General features: G+C 39.2%; 1 protein-coding gene across 1 annotated transcript in view; it reads left to right on the top strand.

The window, feature by feature from the left end:
• scn8ab (sodium channel, voltage gated, type VIII, alpha subunit b) overlaps positions 1-13,567 on the top strand; it is a 101,456-nt gene extending 87,889 nt beyond the window's left edge. Inside the window, exons 21-27 of the mRNA XM_056460204.1 lie at positions 705-827; positions 6,656-6,940; positions 7,139-7,192; positions 7,650-7,787; positions 8,067-8,171; positions 9,322-9,592; positions 10,974-13,567. Of these exons, the coding sequence (XP_056316179.1) occupies positions 705-827; positions 6,656-6,940; positions 7,139-7,192; positions 7,650-7,787; positions 8,067-8,171; positions 9,322-9,592; positions 10,974-12,130 (2,133 nt within the window). The 3' untranslated portion in view covers positions 12,131-13,567. The remainder of the gene's footprint in view (positions 1-704; positions 828-6,655; positions 6,941-7,138; positions 7,193-7,649; positions 7,788-8,066; positions 8,172-9,321; positions 9,593-10,973) is intronic.
• Positions 13,568-14,693: the final 1,126 nt, after the last annotated feature.

The raw sequence follows: 14,693 nt of genomic DNA, 5'->3' as shown, positions 1-14,693 counted from the left end.
GATATTGTCCCTGACAGGCACTGTAACCTTGTCTCTCTATAGTGCTGATGGACACAGAGGGCCTGAGGGGCATAAGAGGGCCGGGAAGTGAGGGGCCAGGGTAAGGTCTCTGTTAGGACTCTCCTGTTCTTTTACAGGAGTTCCTCTCTCTCTCTGCCTCCTTACTCTCCCAAACCGCCCTGTTACCCTAATGATTCTCGAATGGTCTCATGTGTACCGTACGCGGTTGGTGTCTGTACGTATCGTGTGTATTTTGTGTGTGCAGAGTACAGTGAATGTGCTTGTAAGTTTGTGCACACCTCTTCTCTAAATGTGTCCCTTCACCTCTGTTTTTTGTATTTCTCAACCACAAGTTTCCTTCCAGGTTTGCTGTAAGCTGCTTTCCAAGCTTCGTCTGCCTGCAAAACCAAAAACCAATCGCATACTAAGATCAAACATTTGGGTCGCCCAACATATACCTCTGACTGGTTAACCCCATTGTTTAACCTGAATCTCTTTCCTTTTCTCTCTCTCTCTCTGTTGTTGAATACACATATATGCATACATATATGAGCAAACCCTTCTCTATGTATGTATATATCTGTTTACTGCAGCTCAGTGTCAACGTAGGCTCTTCTCTCTTTCTCCCTGACATCCTCCTTGACTCTAACACTTTGGCCAATCTCTTTCTCTCTTCCTCCCTTCCTCTTTCTCTCTTTGTATAGGTGTCTATAGTCAGCCTTATAGCTAATGCGCTGGGCTACTCAGACTTGGGCCCCATAAAGTCCCTGAGAACTTTGAGGGCTCTCAGGCCCCTGAGAGCTTTGTCCCGGTTTGAGGGCATGAGGGTAAGATCCAGGGCTGCCCTATGCATGCCAGTCACTCTGTGAGAACACGACTGCATGCCGAAAACCACCATTGTTCAGAAAGCAGAACCACAGCCACAGAGGAATAAGCAAACCTATCAGGATTCTGGAAATCCAGCTGACATTGTTTTGGCTAAAGCTATCCTTCAAGTGCATGTATTTGAAAGCTCTCCGCATGGACAACCTTTTCAACATTGCGTCATGATGCAGCTGAAGTATGAAGATTTAGCTCCCTTTTATTGATTGGGGAGGAATAACAAAAATATATATTTTCCCAATCAATTGACAATCAATTGATAATCTTATAGCAACTTTTGGGGAAACTTATGGTTTTTAGAATAAAGATGAGTGGGGATATTATGTAAAGCTGCCTCATCACAATCATTCATTCTTTTGTTCAGTTCTTTGTTGATTTATTTTTAAATCTGGCCAAGATTGCTGACATACATGCGACTAAATTAGATTAGGGCCTCCAATTCTTGTTCAAGCATCCAAATATCTAAAAAGTTCACATTTCCACAAATCGTCTTCTAACCTGAACCCTGGTTCACATATCGTCTTCACCTTGTTCTTTTCTTTCAACCCAATACTTATAGACTGATTTCTGTAGTCTTAAGGCCGGTCATACTACACTTTGACTTCATTAACTTCTATTTATACCCATATTAATGCGGGAGACGACAAATGTAAACGCTCATGAAGTTATTTGTCATTTTGAGTGGGTTACAGAGATCTCTCCAAGTTTCCAAAAAGTCGAGTAGACATCCCACTTAGCAAAATTTCTCTGGCCCACACACTCAGGTTTTCGTTGGCCCACATGCCACTGTGAATTACGGTACATAACTGGACCAAGTCTGGCTTCCAAACATGGACCATATATGGGCCAAGTCTCAGCCAAGTTAATAATTCATAACTGAGCCGGAACTGGGCCAGATAGGTTGGTGTGTCACAATTTCAATGAAATTGATAAACCCATAAAGCATTACGCTTTAGGCACACTATGGGCGTGCTTTCCCCCATAGCAAAATATCTCTGGCCTATCTCTGGCCCACACAACCAGCTTTTGCTTGTCCCACATGCCGTGGTGAATTACAGTAAATGACTGGACCAAGTTTGGCTTCCAGACAAGGGCCAAGCATGGACCATATATGGGCCAAGTCTCAGCCAAGTTGGTAACCCATAACTGAGCCTGAACTGGGCCAGATATGTTGGTGTGTCACGACTGCAATGAAATTGATAAACCCATGAAGCATTGCCATAGGTGTGCTATGGGCGTGCTTTTTCTTGAAGTGACCTGATTGGAAGAATTTTTTCCTTTATTCAAAAATAATAAAAATGTATTTTAAATGTGGGTCAAGATAGGCCAAACTTACATGGCCCACATATCCATTATTAGCATCTGGGCCAAATACTACATTTGATATCTGGCCCAAGTATTGTGTGCCGCCTTAAAGACGATGCCATTACTGTCAAACTCGAGTCATGTTTGGCCCACATGCTGTAGGTCAGTGCCAGATGAATGCCTGCTGTGCCAGCTTTATACCAAATCTGCGACAGACTTCTTTGTTACCTGGGATGTGTGTGACATAATATGACAACTGTAATAATTTCTGGTGAAATTTTGTATGCTCAAAGTCAACTGTGATCATGACTTTACTCCAACCATTAGCAATTTCTTCTGAAGAAGCCACGTCATTGTTTTTTCTCAAGGTGTGTCATTATAATATATTCATGTTAAGCAGCTCTTAACGTTTACACAAATCTATGATTTAAATGTTTCAATAGCCACCTTTTCACTCTTAGGCCAGTTAAAGCCAGGACTAACAAGAGCCCAGGGAGAACCAGTAGACTCAAACCTCCAGCACTGAGGCTCAAAATCAGACTGCAGTTCCACTGTTGCATTGGCCATGCAGAGCTATTCTGAAAGCTACCCTGTGGACCTGTAGACATGTAAACAGGAACATTTATGAGCATTTTTTCTTCATCACATGAGTTTGAGTGTTTTCTCTCTCTCGTTTCACAATGCTAATATTCTTTCAACCAGAGAAACTCACAGATAAAGAGGTCCTGTATCAAGAAAGGCACAGGGAAAAGTTGAATGAAAATAAATACCCATATATGTTTTGTCAAATGTGTCTATTAGAGCAGCTGTTAGCACAAATAGCCCTTAGCAACCCATATAAACTTATAAATATATCTCTACCACATATGGTGATCCAAACCTCAATGATCTTCAAAAGTGAGCGATAAGCTTTGTTTTAAATGTCTTAACTTTTGACAATAGCTGGTAACCTATATGAAATTTTGAGAAATAAGCAGAGATGCTGGCCATCTTCTGGTAAATTTGGGAACCCTGCAGGCTCCAGTTGGCCCAAGGTATTCAGCGGCCAAAAACCCTTGGCTGTTGGCCTTGAGGAATCCCTGACGAGCCTAGATCAAGCCCCAAAAGTGACATTCGAGACAAGACTGGCCCTGGCATACACTAGCACACTTGCTTTTGGCGAGACAGTGGATAAGCGGATATTGATAATTGATACTTGAAACTAGACTATTGCAGCCAAAACATAATTTTTTTCCCCAAATCCCAATTTTTGGAAGTCCTTTTCTTTGTACCGAGTGGTTTCATCTCTTTGGCATTGCATATCATGTAGAATGCATGTTCTTGAAGGTGTAGTCAGAAGGTCTTGTTCCCCCATTGGTTTTGCTGTTGCTAATCTCTGAGATTACATAACCGTCTCATTGATTGCTGTATATACCAAGCTTATTTGCTGAGCAAGCTCCAGTGCATGCCTGGAGTATATACAGATCAGATTTCACTACCAGAGCATTATTATTTTGGAGAACGTTCAATTCATTTTCTAAACGATAATTAATGTAAGTTGCACTAAAAAGCCTGAACTAAACATTAAGGATGCTGATCTGTGTAAGGATCACTAATTAAAGAGTTAGTGAGATCACCGACATGGTTAATTATCTGTGCAAATGTATAAAGGGGGAGCAGGGCATGTCTGCTGCTACAATTAAGGCTCTGCATGCACCGTTACCGCCTGACCATTTCTGACATCACAGCTTTTATGTGTCTCATTTATGGGAGGTGAAAGCGAGGGTGGGAGTCTTCGTCTGCAGTGTCTCTCTCTACATTTCAATCACGAATGGGATGATTTTTTTCACTTTAATATCTGGGTTTTTTTAGCAGTGAACTAGTATGGCAAGAGAAGAAAGGTTTTCAGCTGTTAAATATGTATAAGTAATGATTCGCTGTAAGTAAAAATTGTCTACAAATTTAATTGCAGATATACTCTGGATACAGGCAGGGTTTTGCTTCTGCTTGATTCTTACTACCTGTAGTCCTGTCAAGGGTGATATTGCAACCCATTCATATTTCTGAGAACTTCCAGTACTCATATTTACAAAATAAAAATAAGATAATACCATTATCCAGTCACATGAATGGATAGCAGCAATAATGACTGACAAGTAAGTCATGAAAGCAGACAGAAGCAGAGAATGATATCCAGCGTGCCACTCACAGACCAAGAAAATCTGTGATTCTGTTTTTTATGTTTGAATCTTAATTTAATTAAATTCTATTTAATACAGCCATACTGGTTTACATGTTCATCATCTTAAAATCTGTTAATATATTGTACTGTATATTTGTGTATTTATCTCCATGCTCTTATACACACACATACTCAAAAAAATAGACTTTTGATTAAATGATTAGTGTTCAATACAGATAATTAATTGTTTCAATAGAACTTTTTATGTTTTTGAAAACCGGCCCATTTTGCTTAATTTGATGAATATGTCAGAATTAAATGACTTTAATCAATGTTTCTTTAAGGCAAGTAATTTCACTCGGCAGCCATCTTTGAAACGCCTCTCGGGCAGTGTGCTCATTCTGTCTGAATGGGGAAACATCAAATTCTCCAAAACTGTTTGCCAAGATTATGATTACATTATATATTTTGAATCACTAATAAAATTAAACAACATCTTTCTCATAAGTTTCATTTCTAAACATTTGAATTGAACAAAATCTGCATTTTTGCAGCACTCGAAAGGAATGAGACTACAACACCAACCTCATTTATTGCTGTTTTACACATTGTCACCTCTGAATAATGATGATCGTGATCGTGCTGGTCTTCTGAAGTAATTCACAACTTGGTCTTGATGGCGAATCTCCTCCAGAATTGACCTCGACTCTTTGTTTACAAGTTTGTGGGCATTTAAGTAGTTGCTGTCATGTGATGTATGTTTGACAGGACAGACTGTACCACGTGTTCGATTCATACAGATTACAAAACCAAAAAAATGTAGAGAACGTAAAAAATGTAAAAGTAGAGATTTCAAGCTTTATTTGGATACATTTCTTACATCTGTAAATTAAGTACTCGCTGAGATTTTCGTGTGTTTGTTGACCACAAAACCTGTCGTAAAAGCACATTTCTGGTCTGAGCTTCTCCCTCGGAGAAATGTCAGTCTATAGCGATCGATGATTGGCTTCTGTACTAGTAGGGGATCAGGGTGAGGCCAAGCTGGAGCGCTTACTCTGATCCCCCCCTGCATTGCAATGGTTGAGACACTGCTCGCTGCAGAGCCACTTGAGCTCCAGCAAGGAGGAGCTTGAGCTTCAACTCCTCCTCCTATAAGCTGTTTTAATGCATACACCCACCCCACCCCAAACCCCAACCCCCAGTGACATCACTTGTAGAAGAAGTGCAAGGAAGGAGGAGCTGGAGCTCAAGCTCCCCCTTGCTGGAGCTCAGCTCCGCCCAAGTGGCTCTGCAGTGAGTACCACTTGCAATGGTTGGGGAAATTCCAAATTGAACCAAAACAAACAATTACAATTGGCTTAAGATTGGCAATGAAAATTTGGGAATTGCAACTAGCAGACCTTGTGTATTAAAAATAAATAAATAAAATCCTGTACTAGTAGGTGGACATTCATTCACCATATTGACTGTTACATTTTTCCCCATTCAAAACTATGAGTGACATGTCTTGTGTATTCCATAGTCTTTGCTTTAATATATTTTGACAGAGTCCCTTTATTAATTTGGTGTCACCACAGCAGAATGAACCGCCAACTTATCCTCCATATGTATTACGCAGCAGATACCCTTCCAGTTGCAACCCATCACTGGGAAACATTCAGACACCTACATACATACCACATGTTTTTGGACTTGTGGGGGAAACTGGATCATCCGGAGGACCCACGCGAACACGGGGAGAACATGCAAACTCCACACAGAAACACCAACTGACCCAGCTTGAACCAGCGAACTTCTTGCTGTGAGGCGAACGTGCTACCTACTGCGCCACTGTGCAGCCCATATTATTATAATATATAATTATAATATGTTATAATTATAAACTTTTGTAGAATATTATAATATTAAAATATATAATTTTAATATATTATAATTATACACTTTTGTGGAATATTAAAATATAGAATTATAATATAATTATAAACTTTTGTAAATTTAATATCATGTAGATTGCAAAATGGGATGTCAGAATTTTATATATATATTTTTAATTTAATTAATTAATTAATTAATTTTTTCCTACAACTGACAGCGAAATCTAGATACTGTTCTCATGGAGATAAATTTTTCTTTGACAGAATGTCAAATGTGAAAATGTGATTGCCTTAAAATGAGCTTGGAGATATATACATTAAATGCTGTTCATTAGCATATCAGAATAGCTCAGTTTTGGTATAATACTCTAATACGTTTTTTGTCTGTTCTTGCCCACCTCCCCCGATTCTGTTGTTGTTTTTTACCCTGTAGGTTGTGGTGAACGCTTTGGTGGGTGCCATTCCCTCCATCATGAATGTGCTGTTGGTGTGTTTGATCTTCTGGCTGATCTTCAGTATTATGGGTGTCAACCTATTTGCTGGAAAGTACTATTACTGCTTCAACGAGACTGCAGAGGAGTATTTTCATATCGACGTTGTCAATAACAGGACCGAATGCTTTGCACTCATCAGTGCAAACTACACAGAAGTTCGCTGGAAGAACGTAAAGATCAATTTTGATAATGTGGGCGCAGGTTACCTGGCACTCTTGCAAGTGGTAAGACATTGTCTTTGTGTAAAAAATCTCTGAAAACCCACCAACATCCCAGTTCTTAATGCTTGACGAGTAAACAAGTCTCTTCATGAGTTCACAAATTCGTAAAATAAATCCCACACACAACATAAACACAAACATATAATTAAAATATGAATTCCTACTACTGTGGATTGAGTTAGTTGTTTTTCCATGACTTAGGCTACATTCAAAGGTTGGATGGACATCATGTATGCTGCTGTGGATTCCAGAAAGGTATTTTCCTACTGTACATATTATATTTCTTTGCAAATAGAGATCCAAATTCAATTTATAAACACTTGATTTAAGAACTAATGTACCCATAATCATTCAAAAGTTATGCATATTGTGGATGTACCATGCCAGTAGAAGAGTGTTTTACAAAATAACCCAGGCACTTCAACAAATCCCTTTATTTCCCTTTATTAAATCCCTATATTAAATTAAGTCTAATGTTGGGTTACCAGTTAAAAAAATAGAATTTAGATGAATCTGACAGTGTTCTCTAATTTTGTTTTTCAAATATATCATTTAAGCTTTTTATGTTGTGCTTCAGAATATTTTCAACTCATCAAATATCCTTTAAAATGTTCTTTTAATTCTGAACTTTATTTATTAAGTAAATAAATTTACTTAATTTATTTAGTGGCTTTGTCCTGCTAAGTGTCTCTCTGCTTTTTGTTGGTTGCAGGTTGAGGACCAGCCCCTCTATGAGGACAACATCTACATGTATATATATTTCGTCATCTTCATTATCTTTGGCTCCTTCTTCACCCTGAACCTGTTCATTGGTGTCATTATTGACAACTTTAACCAACAGAAGAAAAAGATAAGTGTTCACTCCATCTTTTTCTGCCTCTTCTCTATCTTTGCTCTCCCCATATATCTTGTTAAAAACGATTGGTTTTCAGCATAATGACTAGTTCAGGCTACGTGGTATCAGTCGATATCAATTTTGGTAGTCTGTTGTGGTGATTTGTAAATGACAATGGACGTCTGGATGCAATAATCAAAATCAACATCTGACACCATATCAGCGGAAAAGATTATGCAGTCATATATGATTAAAACTGTCAAGATTGTAACCAGTCTTCTTTTGTCCCTTTACTTTGGAGGTCAGGATATCTTCATGACAGAAGAACAGAAAAAGTACTACAATGCTATGAAGAAACTGGGCTCAAAGAAGCCACAGAAACCCATCCCTAGACCTCTGGTAAGCACACAGTGTTAAGTGTTATATGTATACAATGTTTATACTATTCATATCTGACCATCACTAATAGGTGCACAGCAAAAGAACATGTTCAAACTTGAACATCATCATTTAAACAATTCAATTATTGTGCTTTTTTTTTTTAAATTACAGTAGGGCTGGGTGATTTGGCCTAAAATCAAAATCTCGATTCGTTTAATATTTTAACTCAATTACGATTAATAAACGATTATTTCATTTATTTAATGATTTTTAAATAAATTTATATTGCCCTTATAGTTTACTGACAAGTTTTGTACAGTAAATATTACTTGCTTTTTAAATAATTGAAGGAAACACACACTACCTATTATCTATGATTATTTATTGAACATCAACGTTGAACAACTAAAATTAAAACACACATTGTCTAAAACCAACATTCTCTTTTTTTCTAATAAAAAAGTGAAAATAAATAGCTTGCACTTTTGAAAATTAAATGTATAATTTTCAATGTTTTTCATATTAAAAGTAGAAAATAAGCAGTATCTCATCTAAATAAAACTCTTGTGTACCCTGTAAATAATATTTTAAACATTGCACTTATTGCATTTTGTTTAAACAAATATTTTTATATAAATATGCCATCTCAAGACATCTTTGGCGCAGCTTCCAGTTATAGTCAATGTAGTTCAAAGGACGGCTCAAGAATAGGTTCATCGTCCTACTTGACCAGAGATCAGATGTGGCTGCAAAATGGCCGCAGAAGTATAAATCAGCCTTTAAAGAAAAGCGGGGTCATGTGACTCCATGTACGGTAAGAAAAATAATTGAAAAAAATGTCCTGGAAAAATTTGTTCGATTCTAGGTTCTGAATGCCAATTTCGATTACTTTTTGAATAATCGCCCAGCCCTAATTTATATAGTTACATTTTAATACATTTCAAACTATGATTTCAACAGTTTTACCTTTTCAGTTGTCAATTGTTTAAATTGATTTATTATGTTACATTTAGCTACATTTATAAAGGTTTAAAATGGTATTTTATCTATTGATTGGAAATGTCATTTTTTATTTTACGTATTTCCTTTGCTTTTTTTTAATTAATAAATTAAGTCACATTTCTAGTCCACTGTTCTAACTATGCGCCATTGTGTTTTTTTCTCAAAGAACAAAATCCAGGGGATGGTATTCGACTTTGTCACTCAGCAGGCCTTTGACATTTCTATCATGATGCTCATCTGTCTTAACATGGTAACCATGATGGTGGAAACAGATGATCAGTCAGACGAGACAGAGAACATCTTGTATTGGATAAACTTCATATTCATTGTGGCCTTCACCGGCGAGTTCGTCCTGAAACTCTTTGCGCTGCGACACTATTATTTCACCAATGGCTGGAACATCTTTGACTGCGTCGTTGTCATTCTGTCCATTGTGGGTAAGTGCTGTGTCTAAATGTTATTTTTCTGTTTTTCTACTGTGCCCAGCATGAACTAGTACACCCTGACACATATTTTATTTAAATTAAATTTCTATGGGTTCTTATACAAAAAGATATTTATGGAGATCAGTTTTTAATTAAGTTAGTTCTGTTTTTAAGTAAGTTAGTTAGTCTTACTGATCTAACAAATTAATTTAAGATCATGGTGCAAAAAAATGAGTACACCTCAATTAGGAAAACATAGAACATAACATGTGAATTCACCAGCAGATGAGTCAGATCAACTCCCACTTGCTGCAATGCTGACACAATTGACATCAAATGGAAAAATGCCACAAGACAAGTGACATTTTGATAAGGGAGGGCAAAGCTATAGCAAAGCTTTGCTAGTAAGTATGAAAAATTTTGCTATATCATAAAGAATAGAATTCTGGCACGATTGCTGGGAAATCTAAGGTGTCTAGCTGAAGTTGGTACAGATGGCTAAAACATTACAAAGTCAAACTGTGGTGATTGTTTCCTTTGACTCTGTATGACATACAGCTTTCACAGGATTGACATACATGGCTGTGGTTTATGAAGGAAGTCACTGCTGATGCCCCTGGGCAAAAAGCCCATCTAGCATTTGCAAGGGCTCATGTTTGACAAAAGCAAGGACTACAGGGACTTTGTATTTTGAAGTGATGTGAAGGAGAATAATCTATTTGGCTCTGATGGGTTCCAAACTGTATGGAATCCCAAGACAAAATGCAACCATAAAGCATGATGGTACCAGTGCTGTTGTGAAGGGTTAAATGAGTTCTGCAGGGGTCGAGGAGCTGTATTTCATAGATTGCAGAGGAGATGAAAGAGAAGATGCTATCATCACTTCATGTACTACGCTACCAAAAACCCTTTCCATAGTATCATGATCCAAAACTTACACCCAAGGTCACTGGTTCATTTCTGAGGAAGAACAGTGTAAAAGAGATTCAGTATAAGCATGTACCCAAACCTTAACCCAACAGAAAACTTTTAAGGAGTTTGAAAAGACAAGATGAATGTCATTCTCCATCCAGAATCTAAAAGTGGTAATTTCTTTGGAATAGAATAAAAAGCTGTTGCTGTATGTCATCAGCTAGTTCATTCAAAGTCTAGTAGAATTAGTTCAATTCTGAAAAATCAATGAAGCCATGCAAAATATTAGATTTAGTTGAATTTGTTATCGGGTGTAATCATTTTTGTAACACCTCGTTTGAACTTCATTTATAATTTTCACAAGACCATATTCTTGTGTCAATTAAAATAAACCTAATTTTTGAAGGGGGTGTACTCATTTGTGCTGGGCACTGTACATTTTCTAAGCAGTTTTGTAATTTGTTTTCACTTGGTTTTTCAGGTATGTTCCTGGCAGACCTCATCGAGAAATACTTTGTCTCACCAACTTTATTCAGAGTAATCCGTCTGGCTCGAATCGGCCGAATCCTGCGTCTAATCAAAGGAGCCAAGGGCATCCGGACATTACTGTTTGCTTTGATGATGTCACTTCCTGCCCTGTTCAACATTGGCTTATTGCTTTTCCTAGTCATGTTCATCTTCTCTATCTTTGGCATGTCCAACTTTGCTTACGTGAAGAGAGAAGTAGGAATTGACGACATGTATAACTTTGAAACATTTGGCAACAGCATGATCTGTCTATTCATGATCACCACGTCAGCTGGCTGGGATGGCCTGTTGGCTCCTATCTTGAACTATCCTCCTGACTGCAACCCTGAGAAGGAGAACCCAGGAACTACAGTTAAGGGCAACTGTGGCAATCCTTCAGTGGGAATCTTCTTCTTTGTAATGTACATTATCGTGTCTTTCCTGATTGTGGTGAACATGTACATCGCCATCATCTTGGAGAACTTCAGCGTTGCCACCGAGGAGAGTGCGGATCCACTGTGCGAAGATGACTTTGAGTCCTTCTATGAAATCTGGGAAAAGTTTGATCCCGATGCTTCCCAGTTTATCACCTTCGCCAAGCTGCCAGACTTTGCGGATACATTAGAGCATCCTCTTCGTGTGCCAAAGCCAAACATCATCGAGCTGATTGCCATGGACCTGCCCATGGTGAGCGGCGACCGCATTCATTGCTTAGACATTCTGTTTGCCTTTACCAAGCGAGTGCTGGGTGACAGCGGTGACCTGGACATGATGCGACAGCAAATGGAGGAGCGCTTTGTGGCGGCCAACCCGTCCAAGGTGTCATATGAGCCCATCACCACCACACTACGACGTAAGCAGGAAGAGGTGTCAGCCATCGTGATCCAGAGATCGTACCGTTCCCACCTCGCGAGCAGGGGCTTCATCTGCAAACGCAGGCCTGCCAACAACAAACTGGAGAACGGTGGGGGCAATCAGGAGAAGAAAGAGGGCACACCTTCCACTGCATCCCTGCCATCCTATGACAGTGTAACCAAGCCCGAGAAGGAAAAGCAGGACGACAACAACGAAGGCAAGGGCCGCAAGGAGAAAGGCCGAAACCAAAAAGATGTCAGGGAATCTAAGTGTTAAGACTGCTGCGGTAACACTCATGGACAGTGATAATGATCATGCCGATATTTATAACAAAAAACTGTCATTTCAAGCGAATGGAAACCCTGAATTAACTTATACAGATGTACAGATTAATTTCATTTAAGGGGAAAAAACAAAGCCGAAGTAACACGACAAAAAATTGTTTACAAACGTCATTGGCGTATCGAGGCGACGAAAAGTGTTGGGGTTCCTCAAAGCTTGAAGACTCTTACAAGTTAAACCAAACATAATCAGCTTCCTGTGTGACACTGTTGCATCAAGACTTGATTAAAACAGTATCAAATACGAATTTAAAAAGACCGATACTTGATCAAGTGTATTTTAGAGGGCTATATTGCGCTTCAGTATGGAACTCTTCACCGAGCAGGAATGTGATAATCTCCAAGGGAAAACCAGGATGGAATCCCATGCTTCTGAACTGCGTCGGCGAACTTTCCATGCAGAAAACAAACACTGCTATTCATGAAAGAATCAGCTTCCCGAAGCGGAGGGCGAAGGAGTCTGCACCGTTTCATTTCACATGTGTAAGAACTCTGTGAGAGTGAGCAGGATAGACATGAGTGTGAAACAAAACCAAGAGTCTGGCTGATTCCAACGGTCTCTTTGCGTTTGTTAGCGTCGAATATGTTTTACATGGTCTTTACATTATTTGAGCGGCAAAAAAAGGAGGAGAAGCGGGAGGAAAAAACGAATTAACATTCAACATTTTGCCCATGTCACCCTCAGTAACTGTGTCATGATAACTTTGTTATACCTGCATCAAAAGGCTTTTTCTACATGGGCTTTCACACCGATAGGACCGGGGGCAATAACCAGGGGCCCCCAATACACATCTCCAAATGAATAATAAATTATTGTGCTTGTTCAATGCATAGAAATGACTTGCATGGTGGCATGTTTTGATCAGAAATTTTGCATGAGTAATCATAGTCCACAAAACACTAATACAGACCACCACAGTGGCTTGACAATGTTTTAGGCTGTCCACTGGCTAAATTGATGACCAGAAACCAAATTCAATTGGATACTGAGAAAAGCCAATTGGGCCTGAGATGCAAACCTGCATCTTCACCTCAATTATTATCAAACATTAGGACAGAATTTGGGATTGGCTTCAGATGGTGCAAATGCCTGTGACTAATCAATGGCTTATGTACTTTGAAACAACACTAGAAGTGTGGCACATTTTGGAAGAGGACAAGTATGATGGACATCCCATTTTTTGCTGCTCAGGAGATAATGAATGGGAAAACTCAAATGTTGGAATGTATGCATATGGAGACGGGAGGGAAATGAAACAAAAGATAACACTGTAATTCCTAAAGCTTCTTATTTTATTTGTATGCAGCAATATCGCTTACCTCACCTACGGCACTGCCCGCGCTGCGGGACATATGATAGGTGGGTCCAGGGAGGGGCAAGAGGGTGGGGCGGGGGGTTAAAGGTTCGGGCATTATTAAGGGTGTAGCAAGTTGGTTGGCATTTTTAATCCTCATCAGGGGTTAGATGAGATGAGCTATAACCGTTTTTGAGAAAGTGGCAGATTTTTATTTAGGAAAAACAGAATTCTTTTTCATTTGATTTTGACATGCTGTTTTTCTTTCGGAGAGTTTTGAAGAGTGTCTATGTCTAGTCTCGTCCTGGATCATCAGGATGTTTTTATCTGTGTATAAAGCCATCACATCTTCAGCAATGGTTTGATTGTAGCCAGGACACACGGACAGGACTTGAGAGAGACAGCAGGGAAGTCAGGGCTGTTTAAGGAGAAGCCAAAGATATTTGTCTGATTAATTGGTGTGTGCAATTCATGTCTGAAAGTTTCTGGAATGTCCTCAGGAGGGGAGCGATCCTCTCCTGCTTAACACTTTCAGACAGACTGATGCTTGTTGACTTTCCCCATTATTCTCAGGATACAACACAGATGTATCATGTGACTCTGATGTCATCAATAAGGGCCTTCGCTGGCTCCAGAGAATGTTTGTTATTGGGGTAGAGCTAAAGCAGCAGCTCTCCCAAAACACTGAACTCTCACGCAGAGAGAAGAGTAGGGCTATCTGAAACAGAGCCGAGCTTCAGAGATTTCAGGCCGGAATGAAAACGTAACGATGAGATGGCATCCAGACTGAGAGTAGTTCTCAGCACTGTTCAGTGGAGGGCCTTGGTTTTAAACGTGCAGTTATTCGACCCCTGGTCAGCCTTGTTTCTCATCACACTAATGCCAAATATCCATTCGGCACTGGTCCCACAGCAGCTTACTGTGAGCCGGGCAACTCCACACATCAGAGCGACTACATTTTCAGTTTCTTTTAGTGACGTCAGCGGTTTTTCCTTACCCTTCATCTGGTGTCGATGGTCCAGTTGCTGCATGCGAGGGTGTTAACCGTAACCAAAAAAATCAAAAATAACAAATAAAAACAAAATGCTCACCAAAGCTCAACCATTCTCATTTATGCAGCCATGCAGGCTCGACTGTATAAACGAAACACAAAAAACAAACACCTGATCATTCGTTTCAATGAAAAATCAAGTTTAAAAAACA

This window comes from Danio aesculapii, chromosome 6 (assembly GCF_903798145.1).
Source record: "Danio aesculapii chromosome 6, fDanAes4.1, whole genome shotgun sequence".
In the NCBI taxonomy this organism is placed as follows: domain Eukaryota; kingdom Metazoa; phylum Chordata; class Actinopteri; order Cypriniformes; family Danionidae; genus Danio; species Danio aesculapii.
The sequence above is the reverse complement of the archived record's forward strand: the minus strand, read 5'-3'. Positions and strand labels throughout refer to the sequence as shown.